Source organism: Cervus elaphus, chromosome 10 (genome assembly GCF_910594005.1).
Source record: "Cervus elaphus chromosome 10, mCerEla1.1, whole genome shotgun sequence".
Lineage (NCBI taxonomy): Eukaryota > Metazoa > Chordata > Mammalia > Artiodactyla > Cervidae > Cervus > Cervus elaphus.
This window is the reverse complement of record NC_057824.1, coordinates 16306714-16332487: the sequence shown is the minus strand read 5'-3', so window position 1 is coordinate 16332487 and position 25774 is coordinate 16306714. Positions and strand designations below refer to the sequence as shown.

Here is a 25774-nt window from a genome sequence, read left to right as displayed (position 1 = left end):
GATTGAGCACATTCTCTGTTCTAGGCACTTGGGAGACACCAGAGAAGGCTGGCTAGTGAGGCCAGGGCTGGGCAGAGGAAGGGCCCGGAATAATCTTGTTAAGTGGCTAGTGATCTGGAAAGAATGTAGCAGGGTTAGGATGGAGTGGAATGCAGGGGGCACAACTTTAAACTGGGTGACGGAGGAGGCTTCCTTGTAAAGGTGAACTGTGAGCAAAGCCCGAGGTTGGTGAAGCAAGGAGCCCTCTGATTATCTGGGGGACCAATGCTTCAGACTGAGGAACAGCCAGTGCAGAACCCTGGCATTTAGGAGAAACAGAAGCCGGTGTGGCTGCAGGGAGTGAGTAAGAAGGAGAATATAGGGCAGAAACAAGATAAGGAGGGATCCTCGGGAATCACTGTGAGCAGTTGGCTTGTACTTTGACTTCAGGGGTTTGAGCGGTTTGTGCAACTGGCTGCAAAGCCAGGAAACAGATTGGAAGAAGGTAACTGGGAAGGAGGACTGGGAAAGGATGGGCAGGGGAAACCTCTGCAGAGGAGACAATCGAATGAGAAAAAATCAGGCGGAGAGCTGAGGGGAAAAGTCAGTGTGAGGAACTGGTGGGAAAGAACTTGGAGAGGTCCAGGGGAAAAGCTAAGGTGCCTCTTTCCCCTGAGAGGAGTAGTTCCTAGAGGAGGTGGGGTGAGGTCAGCAAGCATAGCGATAGTGAGGTGGCCAGGCCTGGGCTCTGCATTTATTTACCCTCTATTTACAAGGTAGCTTGGCCCTGGGGCCCCCACACCTCAGCCCCAATGCTGCCTTCGGGGGTGGCCTCAGCCCCCTCTTGCGGGGCACCCGCGAGCAGGGGGTCATCTTCCTCCAGGAATTCTGCCAGCTGCCGGCGGATGAGGCCAGTGGTCCGGTGCATTTTGCGCATGTGCCGCAGCAGGCAGAGCACCAGGCTCCGGCTGCGCTGCTGGTGCTGGCACCAGGCCTCTCGCAGTTCCTGGTAGCAGTTGTGGTTTGCACGCTCGGCTGGGCCCAGGGTGGCCCCGCAGCCCAGGGAGCAGCGCTGATGGGCACCGTGCTGGCAGTTCTGCCTGTGCTCAGCCAGGGCCCCACGAGGCACCCGCAGCGTGCAGCCTTCATTGGGGCAGACCATCAGCTCGAAGGGGCATGAGTCCTGGTGTCCCTTGCGATGGGCCAGGGGGCACGTCACCTGGCAGCCAGCTTCGGCGTTCCTGCACTGGGAGTGGAGGAGAGCATCGTGTGAGCCAAACCAGGTTGGGGACATCTCCAGCCACCCCCAAGAATCCCCCATCCATGACGTTCCACTGACTAGGAAACACTGAACTGGCAGCCTCCAAACCTCTTAGGCTACCAGTGATGTGGTGGAGAGAGGTAACCTGTAGCAAATCCTTGAAGGGAAAAATCTAGATCTCAGAGGAGTGGGGACAGGAGGTTTAGAGAACAGGGAGTTACATGGTTGGCTTGGTCTAGTGGGTTGTTTGTATGTATGCCAGGCTTTTTTTTTTTTTTCTTCTTTTTTTCCTGGAATCGAACCCAGGATATAGCAGTGAATGATCACACCATCGTGGTTATCTGGGTCATGAAGATCTTTTTTGTATAGTTTTTTGTATTCTTGCCACCTCTTCTTAATATCTTCTGCTTCTGTTAGGGCTTCCCTTGTGGCTCAGACGGTAAAGCGTCTGCCTACAATGCGGGAGCCCCGGCTTCCATCCACTGGGTTGGGAAGATCCCCTGGAAAAGGAAATGGCAACCCACTCCAGTACTCTTGCCTGGAAAATCCCATGGACGGAGAATCCTGGTAGGCTACAGTCCATGGGGTTGCAGTGTCAGACACAACTGAGCGACTTCACTCACTCTGTTAGGTCCATACCATTTCTGTCCTTTATTGAGCCCATCTTTACATGAAATGTTCCCCTGGTATCTCTAATTTTCTTGAAGAGATCGCTAGTCTTTCCCATTCTATTGTTTTCCTCTATTTCTTTGCATTGATCACTGAGGAAGGCTTTCTTACCTCTCCTTGCTATTCTTTGAAACTCTGCATTCAAATGGATATATCTTTCCTTTTCTCCTTTGCCTTTAGCTTCTTTTCTTTTCTCAGCCTATTTGTAAGATAGCCATGATGGTGTGATCACTCCCCTAGAGCCAGACATCCTGGAATGCGAAGTCGAGTGGGGCCTTAGGAAGCATCACTATGAACAAAGCTAGTGGAGGTGATAGAATTCCAGTTGAGCTATTTCAAATCCTAAAAGATGATGCTGTTAAAGTGCTGCACTCAATATGCCAGCAAATTTGGAAAACTCAGCAGTGGCCACAGGACTGGAAAAGGTCAGTTTTCATTCCAATCCCAAAGAAAGGCAATGCCAAAGAATGTTCAAACTACCCCACAATTGCACTCATCTCACACACTAGTAAAGTAATGCTCAAAATTCTCCAAGCCAGGCTTTAACAGTACATGAACCATGAACTTCCAGATGTTCAAGCTGGATTTAGAAAAGGAAGAGGAACCAGAGATCAAATTGCCAACATCTGTTGTGTCATCAAAAAAGCAAGAGTTCCAGAAAAACATCTATTTCTGCTTTATTGACTACGCCAAAGTCTTTGACTGTGTGGATCACAACAAACTGTGGAAAATTCTTCAAGAGATGGGAATACCATACCACCTTACTGCCTCCTGCGAAATCTGTATGCAGATCAAGAAGCAACAGTTAGAACTGGACATGGAACAATGGACTGGTTCCAAATCGGGAAAGGAGTATATCAAGGCTGTATACTGTCACCCTGCTTACTTAACTTCTATGCAGAGTGTATCATGCAAAATGCCAGGCTGGATGAAGCACAAGCTGAAATCAAGATTGTCAGGAGAAATATCAATAACCACAGATATGCAGATGACAGCACCCTTATGGCAGAAAGTGAAGAGCCTCTTAATGAAAATGAAAGAGGAGAGTAAAAAAGTTGGCTTAAAACTCAACATTCGGAAAACTAAGATCATGGCATTTGGTCCCATCACTTCATGGCAAATAGATGGGGAACAATGGAAATAGTAAGAGACTTTATTGAGCTGCAAAATCACTGCAGATGGTGACTGCAGCCATGAAATTAAAAGACGCTTGCTCCTTAGAAGAAAAGCTATGACCAACCTAGACAGCGTATTAAAAAGCAGAGACATTACTTTGCCAGCAAAGGTGCGTCTAATCAATGCTATGGTTTTTCCAGTAGTCATGTGTGGATGTGAGAGTTGGACTGTAAAGAAAGCTGAGCGCCGAAGAATGGATGCTTTTGAACTGTGGTGTTGGAGAAGACTCTTGAGAGTCCCTTGGACTGCAAGGAGATCCAACCAGTCAATCATAAAGGAAATCAGTCTTGAATATTCATTGGAAGGACTGATGCTGAAGTTGAAACTCCACTACTTTGGCCACCTGACGCGAAGAACTGACTCATTGGAAAAGACCCTGATGCTGGGAAAGACTGAAGGTGGGAGGAGAAGGGGACAACAGAGGATGAGATGGTTGAATGGCATCACCGACTGAATGGACATGAGTTTGAGTAAACTCCGGGAGTTGGTGATGGACAGGGAGGCCTGGTGTGCTGCAGTCCATGGGGTCAGGGTTGGACATGACTGAGCGACTGAACTGAACTGAACTGATGGCAGTGAAAGTGCCATATCCTAACCACTAGACCAAAAAGGCACTCCCCAGCCAAGGTTTTTTTTTTTTTTTGTAATCTCAATTTCCCTATCTATAAAACTATGAGGCTGGAGAGCAATGGCACCAGAGCAGGCTCTCCATCCTTTATAATCCCCATTTTACAGCTGGGGCTCTTGGAGCTCAGAAAGGTTAGGTAACTTGCCCAAAACCACACATCAAGTATGTTGTAGAGAAGTGACTCACATTCAGCCAGGTCTGATAACCCTAAGGGGAGCAGTGTGTTGGTGGAATAGAAACCCTCAGTTCTGAGAACGGGGTTCTTTTCAACCCCTCTGCTGGCTTTGCCCCGACCCATGCAGAGGGGAGGAGGGTAGGGTGATGGGAGGGGGTGTTCTGAGTTACCTTGACTTCCAAGCGGCCAATGATCTTCTGGAGTTTATTCACATGGACAATCTTTCTCCGTCTCACCTCTTTCCTGCAGCATGGACAGGTCTTTTGTCTAGGAGACATGAGTGGGGGTGATTGTTGGGTGTGGAGGTGGCAACAACATGCCTCCCCGGGCGGTCCTTCTTTCTCTCTAGCTGGAAGAGGCATAAGAGGGCTTTATAGGGAGCACTAAGCTCTGAGGCTGGGGTGCAGATTCCACAGGGGCCCAGCTCATATATTAGCATCCCAGGAGATTTGGCAGCTGAACCTAACGGCCACCATGACCCAGTGCTTGGCTGACCTTCTTCTCTGTTCTGGCTTCTAGGAATGACCCCCCCCCCCCAGCCCTGCCCTGGCCCCCGAGCCTCTTGGGTGCCCAGTAGCACCTGGATAGCCACCGGAGGATGCATTTCTTGCAGAAGATGTGGCTGCACGGCAACCTCACTGGCGTCTTGAGAACTCCGTGGCAGACAGAACACAGAAAGTTGCAATCGGGAGGGCTGGTGAAAAGGTTGAGATCATACCCGCCACTCTGCAAAGGCCAGGCCTGCATCAGGGCCTGGCTGGGACCAGGATCTGACTCCCTTCTCCACATGCCCAGAAAGGGACTCCAGGAAGCTTTGGTTGGGAGGTGGGCCACATGAGAACCATAAATGGAGGGTTGGGTCAGCACCCAGTTTGAGGGGGCAGCAGTGAGGGCCGAGATCCCCCATTTCTACCAAACCCAGCTGTAGAAGCTGGCCTTGGCCTGGAGTTAGACCTGGGCCAGAGGCCTCTGAAAGGTTTCCTTGTCCCATTTGGGGCCCTGTACCCCATTGTGCAGATCATCTCAGTGAGGAGTGGGGTCCAGCTTGGGAAGGTCTCTGAAATTAGGCACAGTCTAAGAGCTCACCATGATCTGTGTCTGGACGGCAGCTCCACTGAAGCCAGGGCTCAGGAGTCGCCATTTCATAGCAGGAGCGGGCCGACATCACAGGGGCATTGTCCAGCTCAAGCCAATCACAGCCCTGGTCCAGGGTACCACCTGGCTCTGCTCCTGCCTCAAGAGCCTCAGGGGTAGGGCAGCTTATACCCAGGACAGGTCTCTGGAACCCCTGACTTCAAGGTGGCTGACAGTTGACCTTCAAACAGCAGTAAGGCTGGAACCAAGCTTCTAGGGGCTACTTCCTCAAAGCTGAGATTCCAGTACAGCACACGGTTTGTTTTCCTTCCTCACGTGGTGCCGCCGAGGTGACTAGGTCCCCAAGAGTTCTGGGGGCTTTAGACACTGACCCATCACCAGGCCTCTTGGGATCTGACCCACAGTTATTTCCAGGGTACAGACCAGGAATGAGGACCTGATTTCTGTGGTACCAAAGCAGCAGCCTGGAATGTGGAGAGCCTCCCAGAGCCTGCTCTGACCACCTGGGTATACCTATGAGGAAAGGCATGGATGGGTAAACCAATTCCAGCTTGGGAAACTAGCATATCCCCATATAGGAGGCACAGAAGAGAACTGGTTTCCATGCCAGTGGGTGTTTGCACAGGCTTAAATTGCTCAGTTGTGTCCAACTCTGAGACCCCATCGACTGTAGCCCGCCAGGCTCCCCTGTCCATGGGGTTCTCCAGTCAAGAATACTGGAGTGGGTAGACAGTTCCTTCTCCAGGGGAGCCTCCTGACCCAGGGATTGAAGCCAGGTCTCCTGCATTGCAGGTGGATTCTTTACCATCTGAGCCATCAAAGAAGCCAGAGTGTAGAGTTCATCAAATCCGAGAAGATTTTGGAAGGTGGGACCTTAGGAGTCGCCTGCCAACCTTCAAAACCGGGTTCTATCCCTGGGTGGAATTCAAAGCAGAGCCGAGATGGCTGGAAGAGCGATGTCCCACAAAGGTATCTCCTTCACAGCACACCTCGGTCCCAGCAGCCACAGATGCGTTTTGCAGGCTGATAACCAGGGGACCAAGAACACACGCACACACGGATGAATTAAATCAACAGCTTTATTGAAAGATAAAAGGCGAGCCCCCCGCCGCCCCCCACGGTCTTGGCGGCATTGGCCTCAGGTTCTGGGCATCCAGCTGTCCTGCGGGTAGAAGACAAGGTCAGATACCAGAGTCCCAAACACGCGAGAGGCCGCAACTGAGCCCGGAGCGGCGGCGCGTGTCGGGGCCTGGGTTTCACATCCCCACACGGAGAAGCGGGCAGTGAGCTAAAGCCCCCGGTGGCTCTGGGCGCCGAATCTCACCTGCGGCCATGGTCAAAGTCGAAGGTGATTTTCAGTCAACGCCGACCTCTCAAACCACCCCCACCCCTGCCCGCCCCAACAGCTTCGCGAACAGCAGGGAAGCCAAAGGAACGACTTGCACAAACCTACCTGCAGGCGGAAAATGCGAGGTGGCGCCGGCGCGAGTCCTTATATGGGTTGCGCAAGTTCCGGGGCCACAGACACGCATGCGCACGCAGAGCTCGGCGGGGGCGGGGCCTCGCGCAGCCAATCACGAGCTCTTTAATATACTCTTGGCGAATCGCCATTGGGGCGGGGCAACCGAGATCTCGCGACCCTTGGCGCCTTATAAAGACACCGTCGGGCGCGATCTCTTTCTTCTTCTTCGTGAAAACACGTGAGTGGCCTTGTGTGTGGCTGAGGCAGGCGGGCCTGGGCCGCCATCCGACGGGGCCCGGGATGCTGCGCCCGCGCTCCGTTGTGGAGCCCGGCCTGGGCCCCCGAGGCGGCTGTAAATGCCAGGACTTCGCTCACCGGCTGGTTCTTGTTTCTTTTTTTAGCAAATGGCGGATGACGCCGGTGCTGCGGGAGGGCCCGGAGGCCCGGGGGGCCCTGGAATGGGAGGCCGCGGTGGCTTCCGCGGAGGCTTCGGTAGTGGCGTCCGGGGCCGGGGTCGTGGCCGCGGTCGGGGCCGGGGCAGAGGCCGCGGAGCTCGCGGAGGCAAGGCCGAGGACAAGGAGGTAGGTCTGAGCTGGGCGTGTGAGGCGGGCCCTTGGGCGGCACCGGGGAGGAGGCCCTGGTCACCTGCGCCTTTTTTTCTCGCAGTGGCTCCCCGTTACCAAGCTGGGCCGCCTGGTCAAGGACATGAAGATCAAGTCCCTGGAGGAGATCTACCTTTTCTCTCTGCCCATCAAGGTAAACACGGGTCCTCATCCGCGATGGGGCTGTGGCCTGTAGTCGAGGGAACTCTTGTCGTTGGCCAAACGTTGAGAGGTTCTAGACTCCCACTTTCCCTGGGCTTCCCTGGTGGCCCAGACAGTAAAGAAAATGCCTTCAATACAGAAGACCCGGTTCGATTCCTTTTGTTGGGAAGATCCCCTGGAAAAGGGAATGGCTACCGATTATTTCTTGGAAAACTCCCATGAGCAGGGGCGCCTGGCAGTCTACAGTCCATGAGGTCCCAAAAACTCCAACACGACTGAGTAACTAACACTTAAGACTACCCCTTAGGTGTTTGTTAATTTTTTTTTGTAATGAGTTTATTTCTTGCAGGAGTCTGAGATTATTGACTTTTTTCTGGGAGCGTCCCTCAAGGATGAAGTTTTGAAGATTATGCCCGTGCAAAAGCAGACCCGTGCTGGCCAGCGGACCAGGTTCAAGGTACCCCAGTCATCATAGCTTTCTGGGCAGTTGCTGCCAGGGGCTTTCACGAGACTCTCTCAGCTCTGCATGGTTGCACTTGGCGTCACACGTGTGACTTTCGTAAAGGGGAGAGAGAGGAAGGATCTCCTCAGGATCTCAGATTGGCCTCCTGGTGGCCAGTCTTGCCTTGAGGGGCGCAACAGACCATGTGTGGTGGGTGGTTACTAATGCTGTGGAGGCCCCTGGCCCACCACCCACGTCAGTCTCTCCGCAGGCATTTGTTGCCATCGGGGATTACAATGGACATGTCGGTCTGGGTGTCAAGTGCTCCAAGGAAGTAGCCACTGCCATCCGTGGGGCCATCATCCTGGCTAAGCTGTCCATCGTCCCCGTGCGAAGGGGCTACTGGGGGAACAAGATCGGCAAGCCCCACACGGTTCCTTGCAAGGTAGGCTGGATGCTGGTGCACAGTAGGGCTTGCACAGGTGTAGACTCCCGCCTGTCTTGTCTACTGACGTCTCTACTCCTCCCCAGGTGACTGGCCGCTGTGGCTCCGTGCTGGTGCGCCTCATCCCTGCCCCCAGAGGCACTGGCATCGTCTCCGCCCCTGTGCCCAAGAAGCTGCTGATGATGGCCGGCATCGACGACTGCTACACTTCTGCCAGGGGCTGCACCGCCACCCTGGGCAACTTCGGTAGGTGGCCCGCAAGCCAACTCCAGCTTCTCTCAGCTCCGCTTAGCCACATTCTGTGTGTGGTGGGCGTATTTTCAGAGAGAGAGAGGAAGGCCCTCCTAATGCACGACAGACTGGCCCACAGTGGCCTGTTTGTTCCTAGGAGCGCAACAGCCTCCATCTCCATCTGGGGGTTCACCTCGGGTGAATTCACCAGCCTTCTCTGGTTTTCCCTTTTCTAGCCAAGGCCACTTTTGATGCCATTTCCAAGACCTACAGTTACCTCACTCCTGACCTCTGGAAAGAGACGGTGTTCACCAAGTCTCCATATCAGGTACTGCCTGCCCCCCACCCTGTTGAAGAGCAGAGGGGAGTGTCCTCTGTCTAGGTGCACAACTAAAAGTGTCTTGTTTTTCTAGGAATTTACTGACCATCTTGTGAAGACCCACACCAGAGTCTCCGTGCAGAGGACCCAGGCCCCAGCTGTAGCCACCACATAATTTTATAACATAATTTTACAAAGAGAATAATAAAGTGAATGAAACCGGTTTATAGTTGGTCTTGTTTTTCTTCCCAAATGTTTTTGGTCACACGTGTAGCTGATGGGATCTTTCCCAACCCCCCAGCAGTGGAAGCCACTGGACTTAAGCTCAGTGGTGGCTGAATTTGGACAGGAAGTAGGACCAGTGAGATGAAAAGTGTGTCTAGGAGCTGAAAGGAACACCACAGGCACAGGCTCTCTCACTCTTTATTGGAGCAGCAGTGACGACACAAGGACACACAGGGACAAACAGCGGCCTCAGGCGGCGGCGGCCTCTTTGGCAGCTTTTCTCTCGGCCAGCATCCTCCGCTTCTGCTTTGCCAGGCACTTCCTGGCAGAATAATGGGCCCCCAGGTCGTGATCTGGGAGAGAGATGGGCGGGGAGTCATGGGCCACTCCGGTCATGAGGGGAACCTCTGCATGGAGGGAGCTAAGGCAGGTCACTGAGCAGATAAACAGGGTGACTCAAAACCTCCAGACTGCCCTAGTTAGTAAAGCGTTTAGCACAGAGCCAATGTGGAGATTGGAAGTAGGATCGGGAAGGCAGGCAGGTGGGAGAGGCAGGAGGGCTAACTCACAGCGGTCCTGGTAGGCCTTGACCACCTGGGTGAACTGCTCCAGCTCCTTGGCACAGTTCTGCCTGTGGCTCTCACCTTCCCTCTGCTGACAGGCCTTCAGCCTCTCCTGGATAATGTTGACGATTTCTTGATCAACTTTGCTGAAAGGAAAACAAGGCAGATGGTCTGTAAGGACTCCTTTCCTGTACTGAGAGTAAAATGAAGGCAGGGCATGGGAGCCCTGTGGTTTGGCCTCTCCACCCATGGCTTCCCAAGGGCATGATGGCCCCCAACAGGGTACATTCATTGTGCAGGGTTCTCTGTATCCCCTGATTAAACAGAAGCCCAAGGGGAGGCCTTACTAATCTCTTCTCCACTGCATCTCTGCTTCAAACATGCATAAGACGTCCTTCTCCTGGCACTCTGTGATGTCCGGCACGCGGCGGAACTCACGGTGATAGTAGTAATACTTGTTCTTGGCATGCTGCCGCTCGATAAACTCTGCAAAGGGAAAAGCCCAGACCCAAAAAGGCTATTGGTTTGGACAGGTCACAGTCTGAAGGGGCTCTTAGCTTTGTATTTCTTGTAAGCCGTGGAAGAGGCAGGCTCCCCAAATGTTCCCAGTTTTACAAAGACTGGCAACGACTCCCAAAGAGGTGTGGGAGGGCTGGCAGCCAGTCCTGGAAAGGACTGGGTTTACAAGCCCGGATGTCTGCAGTTTATGGAGAGTTCTATAAGGCAGGCACCACCCTCATCTCACTCTGTCCCCACAGCAACCCCGTGTAGGGTGGGGCCTTTTCATTTATAGAGAGGACATCCAGTCTCTGAGATGGCAGGATTCAGAGCCTGTGCTCTGCAAGCCCCCACCTGCTAGCCCTGCTGGCCCACCTCCCCCAGAGCACAGGGACTCCACTGTGGAGGCAAAGAGGCCCCAACAGGGAGCCATCAGCAGGCCTCCACTGCCAGTTCTGCCACCTCTGACCTTCGGCCTCAACTTCCCCATGTGTAAATGAACAAGCTGGATCTAGTGAGATCTCACCTATCCAGACAGAGAAAACACTTCCTAAAAAACTGCTACACAAAAGGGAGCAGTTCCACTCCTGTTTATTCCAGACCTTGGCAGGGGCAGGCATCTAGTGCCTCCACCAGAAGAAAGCCACCAGAGCATGCTATGCACCCCAAATGCTCTGCTGTTGAAGGAACGGATTAACTGCACGGACGCATCGCCTGGCACTAGTGATTAAGGGCACAGTGCTCTGGGTGCTGCACCCACCGAGCTGGGTGACAAAACAATGCCTTTAAAAAATATTCACCTGGTTTGGACCAGAGATGGCGGCATTTGGGCAGCTCAGGGAGGGCAAGTTACAGTACACCTCGGTGGCAGGGCCATTTTGTAGGCCTGCGAAGGGGTACCGGAGCACCTCTGCACCTCAACAGCCTTCCCAGACCGACTGCTGTGCAAATATGCGGGATTCCCAGCGCACTTGGAGAGTGGGATCTAACAAGCCTCTCGGAACGCAGATGACTTCGGTCCGCAAACAGCCCCTAATATGTGAGACGCCTGAGCCCAGGGGTGCGTGGACGGCTCCCCTGGGGGCAAGGGCCGTACGGGGAGGGGGGAGACGGCGGGCGTCCCGGGAGGCGAGGAGGCCTGGGGTGCAGTGGGGTCCACGCCGAGTGACCCGGGCGGGGGCGGGGGGCCCGGTGGGGCTAGTACCTCTCACGAGGGTCACCGGCCGGTCCACGAGGAGGTCAAAGGCTTTCGTAAGGTAGGTGATAGGGTTGGGCAGCGAGGTCTGCGGCGAGGGCGCCGGCGTGCGGCGCGGGGGCTCGGGGTACACGTCCTTGTCCCAGCTGTCCGGCATGGCTGCGGCGGGCAGCGGGCTCAGCTCTCGGACGCGCTGCCCGGCCTCCGCCCGGGTCCCGCGGCCTAGCTCGCCGGCACAGAGGACACCCGAGGGCGGCCGCGCCTGCGTAGGACGGCCGGCGCCCGCAGGGCACCATGGGACTTGTAGTTCGCCCTGACCGCCCAAGGGAGGCCTCGGGAGGATTACGGGTTCTCAGGAGACGCTTCGAGGCCGGCGCGAGCGCCCCCGCGTGGGATCGTAGCGCCATCGCATATGCGAGGAGTGCCTGCCGTGCGCTGGGCGTTGCTATCAGCGGTGAAAGAAACAGAAGAACCCTAGTTTAATCCTGGGAGCAGAGAGACACAGTAAGAAGTGTAAGTAAGGTGTAAGGAAGCCACTCATTTCAGATGCACGTGCCAAGTGCAGCAGGGAGCAGGATGGTGAACACACCAGGATGGCGAACTCAGTTCAGAAGAGTGAAGTCAACAGATAATGCAAACTATCAAATACTCTACTCTTCCAGGAAGCCTTCCTGGGTTGTCCATTCCCTACGGCCCTCTTTGGGCCCCACTGTCTCTGCCAGGGCCTCTCATGGACTGGCTGATGCTGGTGAGCTAGCAGGGCGCCTGGGGGGACAGGATGCTGCCTGGGGCAGCACAGGGTGTAGGGTTTGCCCCATCCACCCCCACCCCCACCCCCACTAGGGAGAAGTGGCTCCTCTCTTGGATACAGGGCACTCTGTTCTGGTTCTGAGGGTTCCATCCTGGCCCTGAACACTGTTGTGCCCTTGAGGCCAGCTCCACTGACCAGGGCCTTGCTGGCTACCCTCTGTGATCTCCATACCAGGTATAGCCCCCGGCTAGCACCAGGGAGGGTGGGTGCTGGTTACTTCCTGCCCAGAGGCTGGGGTCAGCCACTAGCTCTATGGACACACAGAATCCAGAATCACAGCATCCTCAGATCTTCAAATCATGAACTCATAGTACTGTCAGACTCAGCAAATAATAACACTGGACTGCAATGTCGGACTGAACCAGGGGACCCGACGGCGGTGGGCCAGAGGCATTACCATGACAGGAATGAGAGAAAGCAGAGTTCAGTACTCCGTTAAGGGAAAGCGCCCAGATGACGGCTTTCTGCTGCCAGCCTGCCACAGACAGATTTGGAGATCATGCAGCAGAAAGAAAAAGGCAAACAAGAAGGGGGAACCCAAGAAGCTTCATGGCTCCATGTCCAAGCCTCTGACCCTTGACCTGTGTGTCTGCAGCCCCTAGCACGTGCTCCTGGCGCAGCATGAGGGTGTGTGCCCTTGGCCCTGAGTCTGCAGCGTGTCCCTGCTGTGCTTCTTTCCTTCAGAGAGTCCCTTTCCCCGGGTCATTTCTGGGTTGAGGGGGTTACCGCTGCCCAGTGATTTTTTTTTTTTCCTGTTGGTCACAGCCCAAAGAATTAAAAGTAGCTTTGTCATTAAAAAGCAATGACAAAAATGAAGAATGGTAACATTTCGTTAGCACAGAATTTTAGCACCCAATGATGCAAAGTCCACAAGACCTGCAGAGATATATCAGGCCTATAAAAAGTCTGATTCTGGGACTTCCCTGGTGGACCAGTGGTAAGACTCTGTGCGCCCAATGCAGGGGGCCGGGTTCGATCCCTGGTTGGGTAACTAGTTTCCACATGTTGCAACTAAAGATTCTGCATGCCGCAATGAAGATTGAGAATCCTACACACAGCAACTAAGAGCCAGGGCAGTCAAACAAATCGACAAGTATGAAAAAATCTCTCGCTCTAAAGTTAAAAGGCTTTATAGCCATAGACTCTTTGAATAAAAAAAATTAGGAGATTTCAATGCCCTTTTAATTCTAAACTTAACTTTGAAATGTAAGTTCAAAAAAAAAAAAAGTGAGTTCATAAAAATATCTAAGAGTTCTTGGCTCACAGCTACTAGAGTCCAGCGGCCTTGACATTGAATCACACTCTGGTGATCCTCTGGGCACTCATCCAGCCCTCGCCGTCTCCCCCCAGTTTGCCTAGCTCAGGCTCACAGCCCTCAGGACAGGAATCCACTCAACTTCAAGGCCAGCAAACTGGACGCAGACTCTGTTAATGGCAGCTGCCGGAGGGAAGCCCCCCATCCTGGGCTCCTCAGCCCACTACAAGGCCAGCTTGCGCCTGTCCTGGAGAGTCCCGTGAGGCAGAAGACAAGGTGTGTGAGCATCCCAGGACCCTTGGGAAGGAGTGCCAGCCCGGGCTCCAGGTGTCCCCCCGGCTGCCCCGGCTGCCCCCCTTCGCCCGGCCCCGGGCCAGGCCTGCTCTTGGCACCAGAGCTCACACCCGCCACGGGAGATGACAGAGCTCCCCTGCCAGGGGCTAAATCTGGGATCTGGCCACTGTGCATCCTGGCCCTGCCACTCGACCTCCGGTGCCTGCCGGGAAGGCCCCTTCCCTTCCTGACCCGAAGGACCAGCTGCCATGGTCAGTGGGCTGTGGTGGGGGTGGGGAGCACGGAGGCCTCCTGGGGAGGGGCAGGTGGGCTCCTGGGGTCTCTCCCAGCAGAGAAGGTCCTTGGGCCTGTGAAGGGGTCAGTGAGTAGGGGGACAGCAGGAGGCCTGGGCTCAGGCCTCCAGGATGGGTAAGGTGGGGGGACGGATGGCAGTGGCCCCTTGCCCCTGTGCCCTGGCCGCAGCGAGGATCTGCTGGGCCCAGCCGGGCAGGACCACTGAGGACCACTGAGGGGAGCCTTTGGGGGCCGGGGGCCGAAGCTGGCTTTGTCCCCAAGACACTGCCCTCGGTGAAGCCTCCCTCCTTTTTCGTGAACGATGCAGGCCCGGAAGACCACCAGGCCACAGCCTAAGGTCTCTGGCTCACTTCCAGTCTGGACCCTGCGGCAGTCTAGCCGCCCCTCCCGGGGAGACCCCAGCTCTGACCTACCTCCCCTCCCGCCCCCAGTCCCACCGGAAGTTCTCTGCCCCCCGGCATGGACACCTGGGCTTCCTGCCACACAAGAGGAGCCGCCGGCATCGGGGCAAGGTGAAGACGTGGCCTCGTGATGACCCCAGCCGGCCCGTGCACCTCACGGCCTTCCTGGGCTACAAGGCGGGCATGACGCACACTCTGCGGGAGGTGCATAGGCCCGGCCTCAGTGAGTGCTGCGAGGGGCCCTCCCGGGGGCGGGCGGCGGGCAGAGCACCCTGGACCTCCGGGAGATCTGGAGGCCTTTCTGATGCCAGGAGCCACAGCTGGGCTCCCGGAGGGGGAACAATCCCAGAAAGGGTCAGACGCTGACTGCTGGCCACGCCCCCAGAACCCATCTGTCATCGCCCCTGGTTCACAGATGAGGAAATGGAGAAGTTATGAGTTGGGATTCAGGGCAGGCGCGACAGTATACTTCTGGTCTTGAGAGCTTCGTAGATTCACGTGTGGTTTTAAGAAGAATGCCACGTACCCTGAAGGTTTCCCTGAAGGAAACATCTCCTGTAACCATGGTACTATGTCACAGTCAGAGAGTGACATGCAGGATTCTCCTGAATAAGATGTGTGTTTATGTAGCTCTGTGCGGTTCTGTCACATGTAAATGCATATACCCCCCACCCTGGGACACTTCATTCCCACAAGAGTCCATCCTGGTGACCTTTTTACAGCCACAGCTGCTACCCCCAACTTCCTGGCAACGCTCATCTGCTCTTCATCTCTTCTATTGTATATATATATATTTTTTGCCTCAGCACAAGGCTGGTGGGATCTTAGTTCCCTCTGCATGCTTAGCTGCGTCAGTCATGTCCAACTCTTTGTAACCCTATGGACCGTAGCCCGCCAGGCTCCCCCATCCATGGGATTCTCCAGGCAAGAATACTGGGGTTGCCATGCCCTCCTCCAGGGGATCTTCCTGACCCAAGGACTGAACACGTGTCTCTTACATCTCCTCCATTAGCAGACGGCTTCTTTACCACTAGCGCTACCTGGGAAGCCCCCCTGACCAGGGATTGAACCTGGGCCCTCGGCAGTGAAAGTTCAGAGTCCTAACCCCTGGACCGCCAGGGGAGGCTGAGGGCTGGGGGCCTGGGGCCCTGCGCACAGGGGCCTCTGTCTGCAGCAGCCCTGGGGCTGTGGTGCTCTGCGCTCTCACAGGCGGGTGGGTTGTGGTCGGCTCCTCCACCCTTCTCCTCCCCATGGGACACGGAGGCCCCCCTCCATGTCTTCTCTGTCTCTGGGTTTCATCCAGAAATTTCCAAGCGGGAGGAGGTGGAGGCAGTGACGATCGTGGAGACGCCACCCCTGGTGGTGGTGGGTGTGGTGGGCTACGTGGCCACCCCGAGGGGCCTGCGGAGCTTCAAGACCATCTTCGCAGAGCATCTCAGTGACGAGTGCCGCCGCCGCTTCTACAAGGACTGGTGAGGCTCATCCAGCAGGGTGGCCGGGCGCGGGGAGGGGTGTCACAGCGAGTAGAAGGCAGGGAAGGGTGTGTGTGGGGTGCCTTCACTCCAGGAGAAGACAAGGACTAAGGGCTGGAGAGGAAGCTGTTAGCAGAAAAAAAGAAAGCAAACGTTCTGCACCTCAGGGTAATGCATGTCAGAGCTGGTTCTGAGCTTCCTAGCAGCCAGGGTGAAAAGGGAAATGACAACTGACAAGCTCACTAGAAAGAAAGGCCTCTTTAGGTCTCAAATCTTCCCTGGCATTAAGTCTTGAAAGGGAAGGCCCCCTCCCTGACTGACGACCCTCACAGACCCGCCTTCCATATGGAGGTAGAGGCACCGTAGTCTCCACGGGAAGTGAGGGTCCTGGGCCCCAGTGTCAGAGCAGGCTGTGTGACCACAGGCAAGCTGATGGACCTCTTAGAATCTCATCTCACCCCACCCTCTGCCATACACACACACCACAGACACCATCACCCGGGAACAGGACAGGTCCCCGCGTCGTGGGGCAGTCACGAGGGTGAGATGAGTAGTGTGTGTCAAGTGCTCAGCACAGAAAAAGAGGTTGGCAAACGCCACCTGGCCTATGTTCGCTGTTGCAGTTGTGATCAGCTTGCTCCTCATCTGGGGGCTCTGATCTCCGTGAGCCTCAGTTTCTTCATCTGTAGGATGGGGATACTGATGCCCATCTTCCAGTGTCCTGCGGAGGGTTAGGAATGATGGGGCTTGCGGCCTGGCCAGTCCCGGCTGTTCACTTTAGAAGTGGGCTCAGCAGCCGTGACCAGGTGGGCATGTGGCCGTGGGCCTGGCACGTCCCTTCCCCGGGCTCCAGTGCACCTGCTCACTCTCAGCTCCAGGAGGCAGGGAGGGTACCCACTTGACGGAGGAGGAAACTGAGGCCTTGAGGGTGGGACCATCTGTGCTTTAAAGAGGGTGACTGGAACCAGCCCAGGGACCCCAGGGACCCAGCAGTGCCTCCCTTGGGAAGGGGAGGAGGGCGGAGGGGGACATCTAACCGGTGCTTGGTGGACTGCGGGCAGTGGAGGCCACCCCACTCGCCCTGCTGAGCATCCTGTGTGCACGGCTCAGGCACAAGAGCAAGAAAAAAGCCTTCACCAAGGCCTGTAAGAGGTGGCGTGACGCCGACGGCAAGAAGCAGCTGCAGAAGGACTTTGCCGCCATGAAGAAGTACTGCAAGGTCATCCGGGTCATCGTCCACACCCAGGTCAGCCCCCACCCTCTGGTCCACACTGGCTAGTCAGTCCACCCCCCAGGTCTACCCTCCCCCAGCCGGGCTTCCGGGAGCCCTGACAAATGTCAGCCTAAAAATACCATGAGCCCCGGGCACAGGCCCAGGGCGCTGGCTGACCGGTCGCGCGGGCCGCTGGCAGCCTGGGGCTGGCGTGTTGGGCATCTGTGAGGGCTGCAGGGCACCGACCACACCAGCGGTCAACCAAGGCCCTGAAATGCCCCGAAGGTCCTGGATCTCCTGCCCTGAGGCAGGTGTGGGGGGCTGGTGCCTCCCGTTGGGCACACATGTGTGAATCCACATTTATAAGTAGGGTCCAGGTAACCAACCCCTTCCGCCTTATTCTGGAACATTCACAGAAGCCTTCCAGGCCCGGGGCGGTGGCCCTCCCCAGCTGCCTCAGTTACTCTCACACGTGCAGTTCCCACTCATGTGCGTCATTGGTTAACCCGTCTCCGTCCATGGACGTGAACTTCATGGGCTGTAACTTCCTCACTGCTGCGCCCCCAGCAGGTGCTCCACCAGTGCTGGTTGACCCTATGCTGTGACCTAACCCAGCCCTGCTTCCGCCGGGGGGTCCCCACAGCCTGTGCCTCACACGGCACAGAGATGTGTAAAAGCACGCGTCCGACCACATCACCCCCCACACTTGGAATAAATCCCCAGCTAATCCCCGTGAGACCTGCCTGGCCAGGACTTTGCTCACCTCTCCTTATCCCTGTCCCCATCCTGAAGCTTCCTCCTTGTTCACCACGATCCAAACACACTGGCCCTGTTTCTGTCCCCCTGCCCCCCAACCAGGATCTTCCCTGCCACAGGGCCTTTGCATATGCGGTTCCCTCTGCCCTAGAAGCTCTCAGATCTTCACCTAGTGGATCCTTCTTGTTCCTGATGTCACCTCCTCAGTGAGGCCGTCCTTGACCACCCTCACGTGCAAGGACTGTCTCCTCCACCCTCTATCCTATCACAACACAGGCCTCTCCAAGGGTTTCCTTGGCTTCTGTTCCCCAGTTGGTTGGTAGCTCCGTGGGGGCCAGGACCCTGTCTGCCTCATGGCAAGCTGCGTCCCCAGTTCCTCACACAGAACGCAGCACACAGCCACACCAGAGCGCAGGATCATCTGTTGAATGAACGTGTGCCGAGAGGCCTGCCAGGGGACACCAGCTGGCCATGCCGTGTCTAAAGATGGGGGGGTGGGGGTGACTTTCTGGGAACCAACCGGCCGTGTCGCATCTGCCAGATGAAGCTGCTGCCCTTCCGGCAGAAGAAGGCCCACATCATGGAGATCCAGCTGAACGGCGGCACGGTGGCTGAGAAGGTGGCCTGGGCCCAGGCCCGGCTGGAGAAGCAGGTACCGGTGCACAGCGTGTTCAGCCAGAGCGAAGTCATCGACGTCATTGCCGTCACCAAGGGCAGGGGCGTCAAAGGTAGGGCCGGGTGGGGATGGGGGCTCCGGCGAGGCTGCCTGGAGGGGGCGGGAACCACGCTGGCCTCTCAGCCACCAGCCCCTCCTGCCTGCAGGTGTCACGAGCCGCTGGCATACGAAGAAGCTGCCGCGGAAGACCCATAAGGGGCTGCGCAAGGTGGCCTGCATTGGTGCCTGGCACCCTGCCCGCGTGGGCTGCTCCATCGCCCGGGCTGGGCAGAAGGGCTACCATCACCGCACGGAGCTCAACAAGAAGGTGTGTCCACAGGTCTGGTGGGGGGATGTCCATGACCACACCCCAGGGACCCAGACACCTCCTGGCTCCTGAGGCTCTGAAATGCCTCCTCCAGCGCCTAGGTCTCAGCCCATGTTCTCATGGGCGTGGACATCTTGCTGACCCCAGAGGCCACCTGCTGTCCCCCACATGCCCTGTCCTCCTGGCAGATCTACCGCATCGGCCGGGGGCTGCACACAGAGGACGGGAAGGTGGTTAAGAACAACGCATCCACCAGCTACGACGTGACCGACAAATCCATCACGCCGCTGGTGAGAGTGGGCGGCCGGTTTGGCTGAGGGGTCTGGTGTGCGTGTGTGGGGCAGGCCTGTGGGGCACCACCCTTCCCAAGAACTCAGGCACCAGCAAGCCGCCGCTAGGGTGGACCAAACCCCTGCCGTTTTCTGCATCCTCAGAATCTCCGCTGCAGACAGCATGTCCTCCAGCTGCTTTCCCAGAGTTCGGGGTGCAGCAGCTCCGACTCCACCCTTGGAGCCAAGCTGCCTGGGCTCACACCCCAGCTGCAGGATGCGGCAGCTGCGGGGCTGGGAGCAGTGACATCACCTCCTACCCCTAGCCTCAGTTTCCCCCTCTGTAAAATACAGAGTTTTAAATAAGACAGTCGCAGGATGGACTTAGGGTCTGGCTCAGAGACTGTCCTGATGTGATCTAGAGTGTCACCCCAGGCCAGGGGAGTTCCCCTAGTTTTCTCAGCGGCCCCTAAACCCAGAGCCTCTTTTCTGGACGTACGTTCCCTCAGGGTGGCTTCCCGCACTATGGGGAGGTCAACAACGACTTCGTCATGCTGAAGGGTTGCATTGCGGGCACCAAGAAGCGGGTCATCACATTGAGGAAGGTCAGTGCCAGGTGGCGAGCTGGGGAGTGGGAGCCCCATGGGCTATGGAGTGGGTTGGGGGGCGGAGCTGGTCTGTTCTGTCCCCCAGCCCGCTCCAGGAGGGCAGGGTGGGGAAAGCAAAAAGGGAGGGGTTCTAACAGAAGGTGGGTGAGTGAGACCCTCCTGTGTGGACAGGAGGTGACAGGAGGGGCTGAGTGGGGACCTCCCGCCTTGACGTTTCTTTCTCCCACGGGCCCTAGTCCCTCCTGGTGCACCACACCCGCCAGGCCCTGGAGAACATCGACCTCAAGTTCATTGACACCACCTCCAAGTTTGGCCACGGCCGCTTCCAGACAGCCCAAGAGAAGAGGGCCTTCATGGTGAGCCCATCCGCCTTGCTCTCTGGGGCTCAGACCCCACATCCCACCTGTCCCAGGGCGGGCATCTGTGGCACGCATGCCCCTGCACTCATCCACAGGAGGGGCTTTCAGGGGTCTAGTCCTGGGCACGCGCAGTCTTGCCGGAAAGAAAGCAGGGGAGGGACCGTGGTAGGGGGCGCAGGGCTGGCTCCGAGTAACCCAGGCGGCTGGTGAGACCCTGTGACTTAACCCTCCTCCTGTCCCTCGCCCCCCAGGGTCCCCAGAAGAAGCATCTGGAGAAGGAAAAGCCGGAGACCTCGGGAGACTTGTAGGCAGAATGAGACGGCGGGGGCCTGGAAGAAGCGCGGCGCAACCCCAGCTGGTGCCCTAGTCTAATAAAAGCCAGAGGCAGTTCTTCCGCTGTGTCTCAGAGTTGGGGGGCACGGAAAGGCTGGTCAACAGCCGGTACTCCGGGGCTTAGAGCTGGGAAGGGGAGAAAGCTGACGTGTCTCCCGGTTCTCTGCAGCCGCCGCCCAGTGGCGGACGCGGTTCGGCGGCGCGCCCTGCGGCTCGGGGCTGGGCGTCGGGAACCACAGAGGCAAGGTCCTGGCTGGTGGGCGGGGCCTGCTGGAAGATGGCGGGGGCGTGTCCTCGGAAGGGCCCTCCCGGAGGCGGAAGTCGGAGCGCTAGCTCCGGGGAGGGATTGGTCCGCGGAAAGGGGCGGGGCAGTGGGAGGCGGGCCCTGCGAGGGTGTCTCGCATCTCCGGACGTGATTGGCTGCCTGGGGGAGCCGGGCCTCCGAGCGCCCCGGCCCGGCGGGGATCGGAGAGGGATTGGTTCTCGCGAGGCGGGCCCAAGCCCCCGGTCCTGAGTCTGGCCTCGGATCCGTCGGAGGCGGCGAGCGTGCGGCCGTCCTTCCGGCGCCATGTCGTTCTGCAGCTTCTTCGGGGGCGAGATTTTCCAGAACCACTTTGAGCCGGGTACGATCTGTAACTTCTGGGAGGACAGCGGGCCGGGCCGTCGCTGCCCTCCGGGTGGAGGCGGAGCCCCAGGAACGCGGAACGAGTGTGGCCGCGCGGAGAGGAGCGCATGCGGGGCGAAGACGATACGGAGGAGGGAGGAGTCTGGGGGGCCCAGAGAGTAGGGGTACCCAGGGGAGGGAGACGCTGGAGAGAGCACAGGCCTTGAGTGCGAGCGTGGCCCTTTCCGGGGAAATCTGTGCGGTCAGGGTAAGCGCGGGTGGCAACGCCCTTCGGGGTATCCGGGTCAGGATCGGGACTTTAGAGGGACGCGCTGGAAGGTCCTGTCCAGGGGCAGCTCCTGTGACTGGCTCCCTCTCCTTGGGGCATCGCGCGGTTATGACCCCATCCCTTTTTCCTCCCCAGTTCCCCAGACCTGCGGGGTGAGCTGGAAAGCACAGAATGTCCCGTTGGGATCCAAATGTAACTGCCTGGGTGCCTCCCCCGCCTTCCCAGGGGGCCCAGGGTTGGGTAACCAGGCCAGGCTGCCAATGGTCAGTCAAGTTTGACTGGACACCTTGGGCCAGCTAGGAGAGGTGGAAGGTGAGGGGTGAGTGGTTGGCTGGGGCATGGCCCACCCTTAGCCCTGGCCCCAAGCTTTGAAAGATCCAGGTGAATCACATGCTGGGCTGTGCTGCCTGGTCATGGACTAATTTGGTAAAAATATGTCCACAAGCAAAACAAGAGCCGCGACCTACCCCTGGGCGGGGTTTCTTGGGTGTCAACTCTCTAGGGGGCTGGGCTGTTACACCCCACATCTCTGTGAGCCAGCTGCGACATAGGACCCTCTGGTTGTGGGACTTGGGGTTGTCCTCCGGCTACTCAGCCACACTAGAAACCTCACATCCACGGTATCTCCTGGTTCCTCTTTTTTTCCTCAAGTTACTGTTAAATGCTGAGTGGTCATGGACTCCAGGGTAGACTGTCTCTAGGCGGGGCAGGGGGCAAAAGGTGACTCAGTACCCCTTGAGGGACCCCCAAGCAGTTTCCTGTTCTGCAAGTCAATTTTGCAACCTTTTTTCCCCCCTCAAAGTGATCTTTTGGGGATAGTTTAAAACCCATTTTTCTCCCTGCCCCGTCTTCCTGGGCCCTCTGTCTGGACCAGAAGTGTTTTCGCTGGGATCTTTCTTTTCCTGCTTGGAGAGTAGGCCGGTGGCTGGACTCCAGCTTAAGGCTTCTTTGGGCAGAGGGTCAGCGTGTGGGAAGGGAGGTGGGCTAGTGGTGGTGGGGCTTGTTTGCATGTATGGGGGGCAGAGCTGTGTCCTCATCAGACTGCCTGGGTTCCTTCCTGGCTGCACACCCTGTAGCTGTTTTGTATCCCTGTGCCTCAGCTTCCTCATCTGTTAAATGGGAACATTTGCGTTACAGGGTTATTAAGAAGAGCCAGTGAGATAAGTGTGAAAAGTGACTCTCCTGGTCTCTGGCACAGGCTCAGAACCATTCAACATGAGCTCCATGCCGTATCTCCCCCACAGAGTTGATGTCCAAGCCTGTGGGTGGTGGGTGGGTGCGTGGGGAGGATGTGCAGCCCACCTAGTAACTGGGGTCCTGCTGTCCTCTCCTGGCGTCTCACCAAGGATTTGGGAGCTCACCCCTGAGGTGCTGGAGCCAGCATCTCTGCTCTTGCCTCCCTTCCGCCCCAGGTATCTACGTGTGTGCCAAGTGTGGCTATGAGCTCTTCTCCAGCCGCTCCAAGTATGCACACTCATCCCCGTGGCCGGCCTTCACTGAGACTATCCACGCTGACAGTGTGGCCAAGCGTCCAGAGCACAATCGGCCGGGAGCCATAAAGGTGGGTGGTAGCAGCAGGGCGGCGGGAAAGGGGTGTTGGCCAGGGGGACCTGAGAACTGGCCCCCCCCTTCCTGCTGCTCCCCCTCAGCTGCAGGGCCCTACCATCTGTCTATTCCAGGCCTCTGGCCTCAGCCTGGGGAGCTGCCACCCCGAACTATTGAGAGACCCTGGGGCCTTGGTGAGGACAGGGAAACTGGACTGCTTTCCGGGGAGGCTATGGGATGGGGCTGACAGCAGTTACCTTGGGAAATGGGCGTGAGGACTCCCGCTGCGGGGGCCGTGGCTCTAGCTGTTTTTAATGGCTGTCTTGTCTCCCCAGGTATCCTGTGGCAGGTGTGGCAATGGGCTGGGCCATGAGTTCCTGAACGATGGCCCCAAGCGCGGACAGTCCCGCTTCTGAATTTTCAGCAGCTCATTGAAGTTCATCCCTAAAGGTGCGCTTGCTTCCTGGCACCTGGGCACAGGCCTGTGTAAACTTTAGAGGCCCAAGGGTACACTGTTCTCGTTCATTTATGGTGACAAAGGGTGGGGGCACCAAAGCACACCGCCCAGGTTCTGCCCAGGGCCACTGGAGGGTGGCTGCGGGGCAGGGACAAAAGACAGCTGTCCTGCCTCCCACGCTGGTTGATCACATGCAGGGCAGCACAGAGGCTGAGGACCAGGGCTGTGTGGCTGCAGGCTTGCTTGCCGGCCTGTCTGAGCCGCCTCCTCTTCTGTGCAGTGGGCGTGATGGCAGAGTCTCCTTCACAGGCCTGTTGAGACTGGCTGCCCTAGAGTGCTCTGGGTTCTGGCGTGCAGTAGGAGCTGGCAAATGTGTGTGTGTGTTGGCAGCATTCATCACTGGTGGATATTTAGGGGCCCTTTTTCATTTGTGTGCATTTTACCTAAGCTCCCCGGTGGCTCAGACAGGAAAAAGTCCTCTGCAATGCAGGAGACCCGGGTTTGATCCTTGGGTCAGGCCTGGAGAAGGAAATGGCAACCCACTCCAGTACTCTTGCCTGGGGAATCCTATGGACAGCAGAGCCTGGTGAGCTACAGTCCATGGGGTCACAAAGAGTCGGACACAGCTGAGCAACTAACGCCATCGGAAGCCAGCCTCCTCTCTGGCCCTCTGCACTCTGCCTCCCCAGCCGCCCTCTGAACTTCTCTGTGCTCTTTATAGCTCAATCCCCTCTCCTCATTTGCTGCCCATGGGACTGTGGCCAGCCCCTAGTCTCAGTTTTTGCTTTTTAAATATTTATTTCTTTGGCTGCTCTGGGTCCCAGTTGCGACATGCAAACTCTTACTTGTAGCATGTGGGATCCAGTTCCCCAGTCAGGGATCGAACCCCGGTCCCCTGCAGGGGGAGCACAGAGTCTTCGCCTCTGGACCGCCAGGGAAGTCCTCCTAGTCTCAGTTTTATCCTCTGTAAAATGGGATTGCTAATAGCACCTGCTTGTTCCCTCACTGTGGAGGTTAAGTGAAGGTGTCCCTAAGGGCCAGCATGTGATAAAGGTTTGAGAGTACTTTGTCCTTGTGTGGTTATTCGTCCTCCGGGATGTGTGGAGGAAGGATAGACTCTGGGTTATCCTGCAGCCTCAGCAGATGAACCGGCCACACAGATGCCCCAGACTAGGGGTCTGGGTCCTCCTGGCCTCCCTGAGCTGTAGGCTGGAGACACTGGGATAGCCCAGGGAGCGGTGTCAGACCTGTTAACAGCGACTTGTTTCTCTCTCTCCCCTCCCTCATTTCTTTCAGGCGAAGAAACCTCTGCCTCCCAGGGACAGTAGGCGGGCTACCCATACCCAAATCAGGTGGATACCACCTGATGCCACCCACCTCAGTCGTGGAGCCACAGACATTCAGAGCAGGGGGGTCAGGGTTGGGAGAAAGGAGTAGCTGAAACCTCAGGAAGACTCCCGAGGCCTTGGCTCTGAACAGGCTCTTGCTGGGAAGAGAAGGCTCACACTCAGGCTGCAAGGACAGGCCCTGCTGTTGGCTCACACGGGGTCTCAGCGTGTGGACTCCAGGCCTGGTCTATCTTTGGATGATGCTGCAAGCCCCACCTTCTCTTCCTCTCAGCCCACTGCCCCCTTACTGCCTGTCTGGACTCACCCCATGGGGCCCAAGCCCTGAGATGGCACCGCCCTCACCAAAGCTCTTGCCCACCTTCTCCAGGCTGTGCCAGGAGATGGGATGCAGACAGGGGTGGCTCTGCCAGCTGCCCCAGCCCGGTCACTCTATGATTCTCTCTGGTTAAACCCTTGCAGGCAGCCAGAGTGGTGATGACCTGTGACCCGCTGGGGGAGCAGGCAGAGGGGATGGACTCTGACCTCAGTTACAGGAGGAGAAATCCCGAACCTGGTTGCACCATCTGTGCGGATGCGGCTTGCCTCACTCGGGCTTAGGAAAGCAGCTATTGCTTCATCATCTTGACAGTGCAAGGCTGGGGACCCTGAGCTCACAGCCTCCTGTCAACCCCTCCCAGTAAACAGTGAGCAAACATCACTGCATGTGCTCTGAGGCACCTGCCATCGGGGGGGAGGGTGAAGCCCCTTCCACCTTGAATCCTCTCTAGAGTAATCAGGAGGAGACCACTAAACAAATGGAACCCAGGCTTGCTGTCTTTATTAACCACATCAGGAATTACAGGAGAGCAGCTGTCATTGAACTAACTGGAAGCCTGGAATGCATGGGAGTCACTGGATCCCAGGGCAGCAGGGCCAATGGCGGCTCACAGTGCCGGTCAACAGAGTCAAAGTGGCTGTCAGAATAATCTGACTCACACAGAATTAGAGTCGGCCAGTTGGGCAGGGTGCTTCTCAGAGCGAAGTAGATTGGAAGCCTGACTTCGCTTGATCTGTATGAGCAGAGGTCTAACTTGAATCATAAAGGTGATTTCCTCCTTGCCATTTCCTCCTCCAGGGGATCTTCCTGACCCAGGGCTTGAACCTGCGTCTCTTATATCTCTTGCATTAGCAGGTGGGTTCTTTACCACTAGTGCCACCTGGGAAGCCCTGTATGAGCAGAAGTCTAACTTGAATCGTAAAGACAGACACTAGACTCCTCTGTCAATTCACAGGCTTGAGCCAGTTTGTGCTAAGTCACTCAGTCATGTCTCACCTTTGTGACCCTATGGACTGTAGCCCGCCAGGCTCCTCTGCCC

At 56.9% G+C, this 25774-nt stretch overlaps 5 protein-coding genes and 3 non-coding genes across 9 annotated transcripts; 5 read left to right on the top strand and 3 right to left on the bottom strand.

Moving 5' to 3' along the window:
• Positions 1 to 744: 744 nt before the first annotated feature.
• On the bottom strand, positions 745 to 5711 carry RNF151 (ring finger protein 151). Its single transcript, XM_043915909.1, is given in 5 exon segments — positions 745 to 778; positions 780 to 1225; positions 4059 to 4155; positions 4469 to 4614; positions 4975 to 5711. Coding segments are annotated over 5 exon segments (783 nt in total). The 5' UTR covers positions 5035 to 5711.
• A 509-nt stretch (positions 5712 to 6220) lies between these two features.
• LOC122702364 lies at positions 6221 to 6347 on the bottom strand. The gene has a single exon (XR_006343232.1). It is a non-coding gene; the product is annotated as a small nucleolar RNA ACA64 (small nucleolar RNA).
• Positions 6348 to 6556: 209 nt separating this feature from the next.
• On the top strand, positions 6557 to 8869 carry RPS2 (ribosomal protein S2). Its single transcript, XM_043915908.1, has 8 exons — positions 6557 to 6683; positions 6847 to 7026; positions 7112 to 7201; positions 7559 to 7666; positions 7923 to 8096; positions 8183 to 8342; positions 8564 to 8655; positions 8741 to 8869. Exons 2-8 carry the CDS (start codon positions 6850 to 6852, stop codon positions 8819 to 8821), a joined length of 882 nt encoding a protein of 293 aa, XP_043771843.1. The 5' UTR covers positions 6557 to 6683; positions 6847 to 6849; the 3' UTR covers positions 8822 to 8869.
• On the top strand, positions 7720 to 7853 carry LOC122702350. The gene has a single exon (XR_006343219.1). It is a non-coding gene; the product is annotated as a small nucleolar RNA SNORA64/SNORA10 family (small nucleolar RNA).
• On the top strand, positions 8369 to 8497 carry LOC122702351. Its single transcript, XR_006343220.1, has one exon. It is a non-coding gene; the product is annotated as a small nucleolar RNA SNORA64/SNORA10 family (small nucleolar RNA).
• A 184-nt stretch (positions 8870 to 9053) lies between the features above and the next one.
• NDUFB10 (NADH:ubiquinone oxidoreductase subunit B10) lies at positions 9054 to 11424 on the bottom strand. Its single transcript, XM_043915911.1, has 4 exons — positions 11137 to 11424; positions 9782 to 9920; positions 9441 to 9580; positions 9054 to 9224 (listed from the first exon to the last, which is right to left on the bottom strand). Exons 1-4 carry the CDS (start codon positions 11282 to 11284, stop codon positions 9121 to 9123), a joined length of 531 nt encoding a protein of 176 aa, XP_043771846.1. The 5' UTR covers positions 11285 to 11424; the 3' UTR covers positions 9054 to 9120.
• Positions 11425 to 13587: 2163 nt separating this feature from the next.
• On the top strand, positions 13588 to 20232 carry RPL3L (ribosomal protein L3 like). 2 transcript variants are annotated; one of them, XM_043915895.1, is made up of 10 exons: positions 13588 to 13738; positions 14213 to 14405; positions 15486 to 15654; positions 16765 to 16900; positions 18165 to 18351; positions 18446 to 18606; positions 18795 to 18896; positions 19385 to 19480; positions 19720 to 19839; positions 20094 to 20232. In XM_043915895.1, the coding sequence occupies exons 1-10, from the start codon at positions 13736 to 13738 to the stop codon at positions 20148 to 20150; spliced, it is 1224 nt and encodes a 407-aa protein (XP_043771830.1). In that variant the 5' UTR covers positions 13588 to 13735; the 3' UTR covers positions 20151 to 20232. The 2 variants fall into 2 exon arrangements, with proteins under 2 accessions (XP_043771830.1, XP_043771829.1); XM_043915894.1 differs by lacking the exon at positions 13588 to 13738 and adding an exon at positions 13762 to 14118.
• A 355-nt stretch (positions 20233 to 20587) lies between these two features.
• On the top strand, positions 20588 to 25224 carry MSRB1 (methionine sulfoxide reductase B1). The gene is made up of 4 exons (XM_043915896.1): positions 20588 to 20798; positions 22481 to 22629; positions 22949 to 23063; positions 24367 to 25224. Exons 1-4 carry the CDS (start codon positions 20744 to 20746, stop codon positions 24396 to 24398), a joined length of 351 nt encoding a protein of 116 aa, XP_043771831.1. The 5' UTR covers positions 20588 to 20743; the 3' UTR covers positions 24399 to 25224.
• Positions 25225 to 25774: the final 550 nt, after the last annotated feature.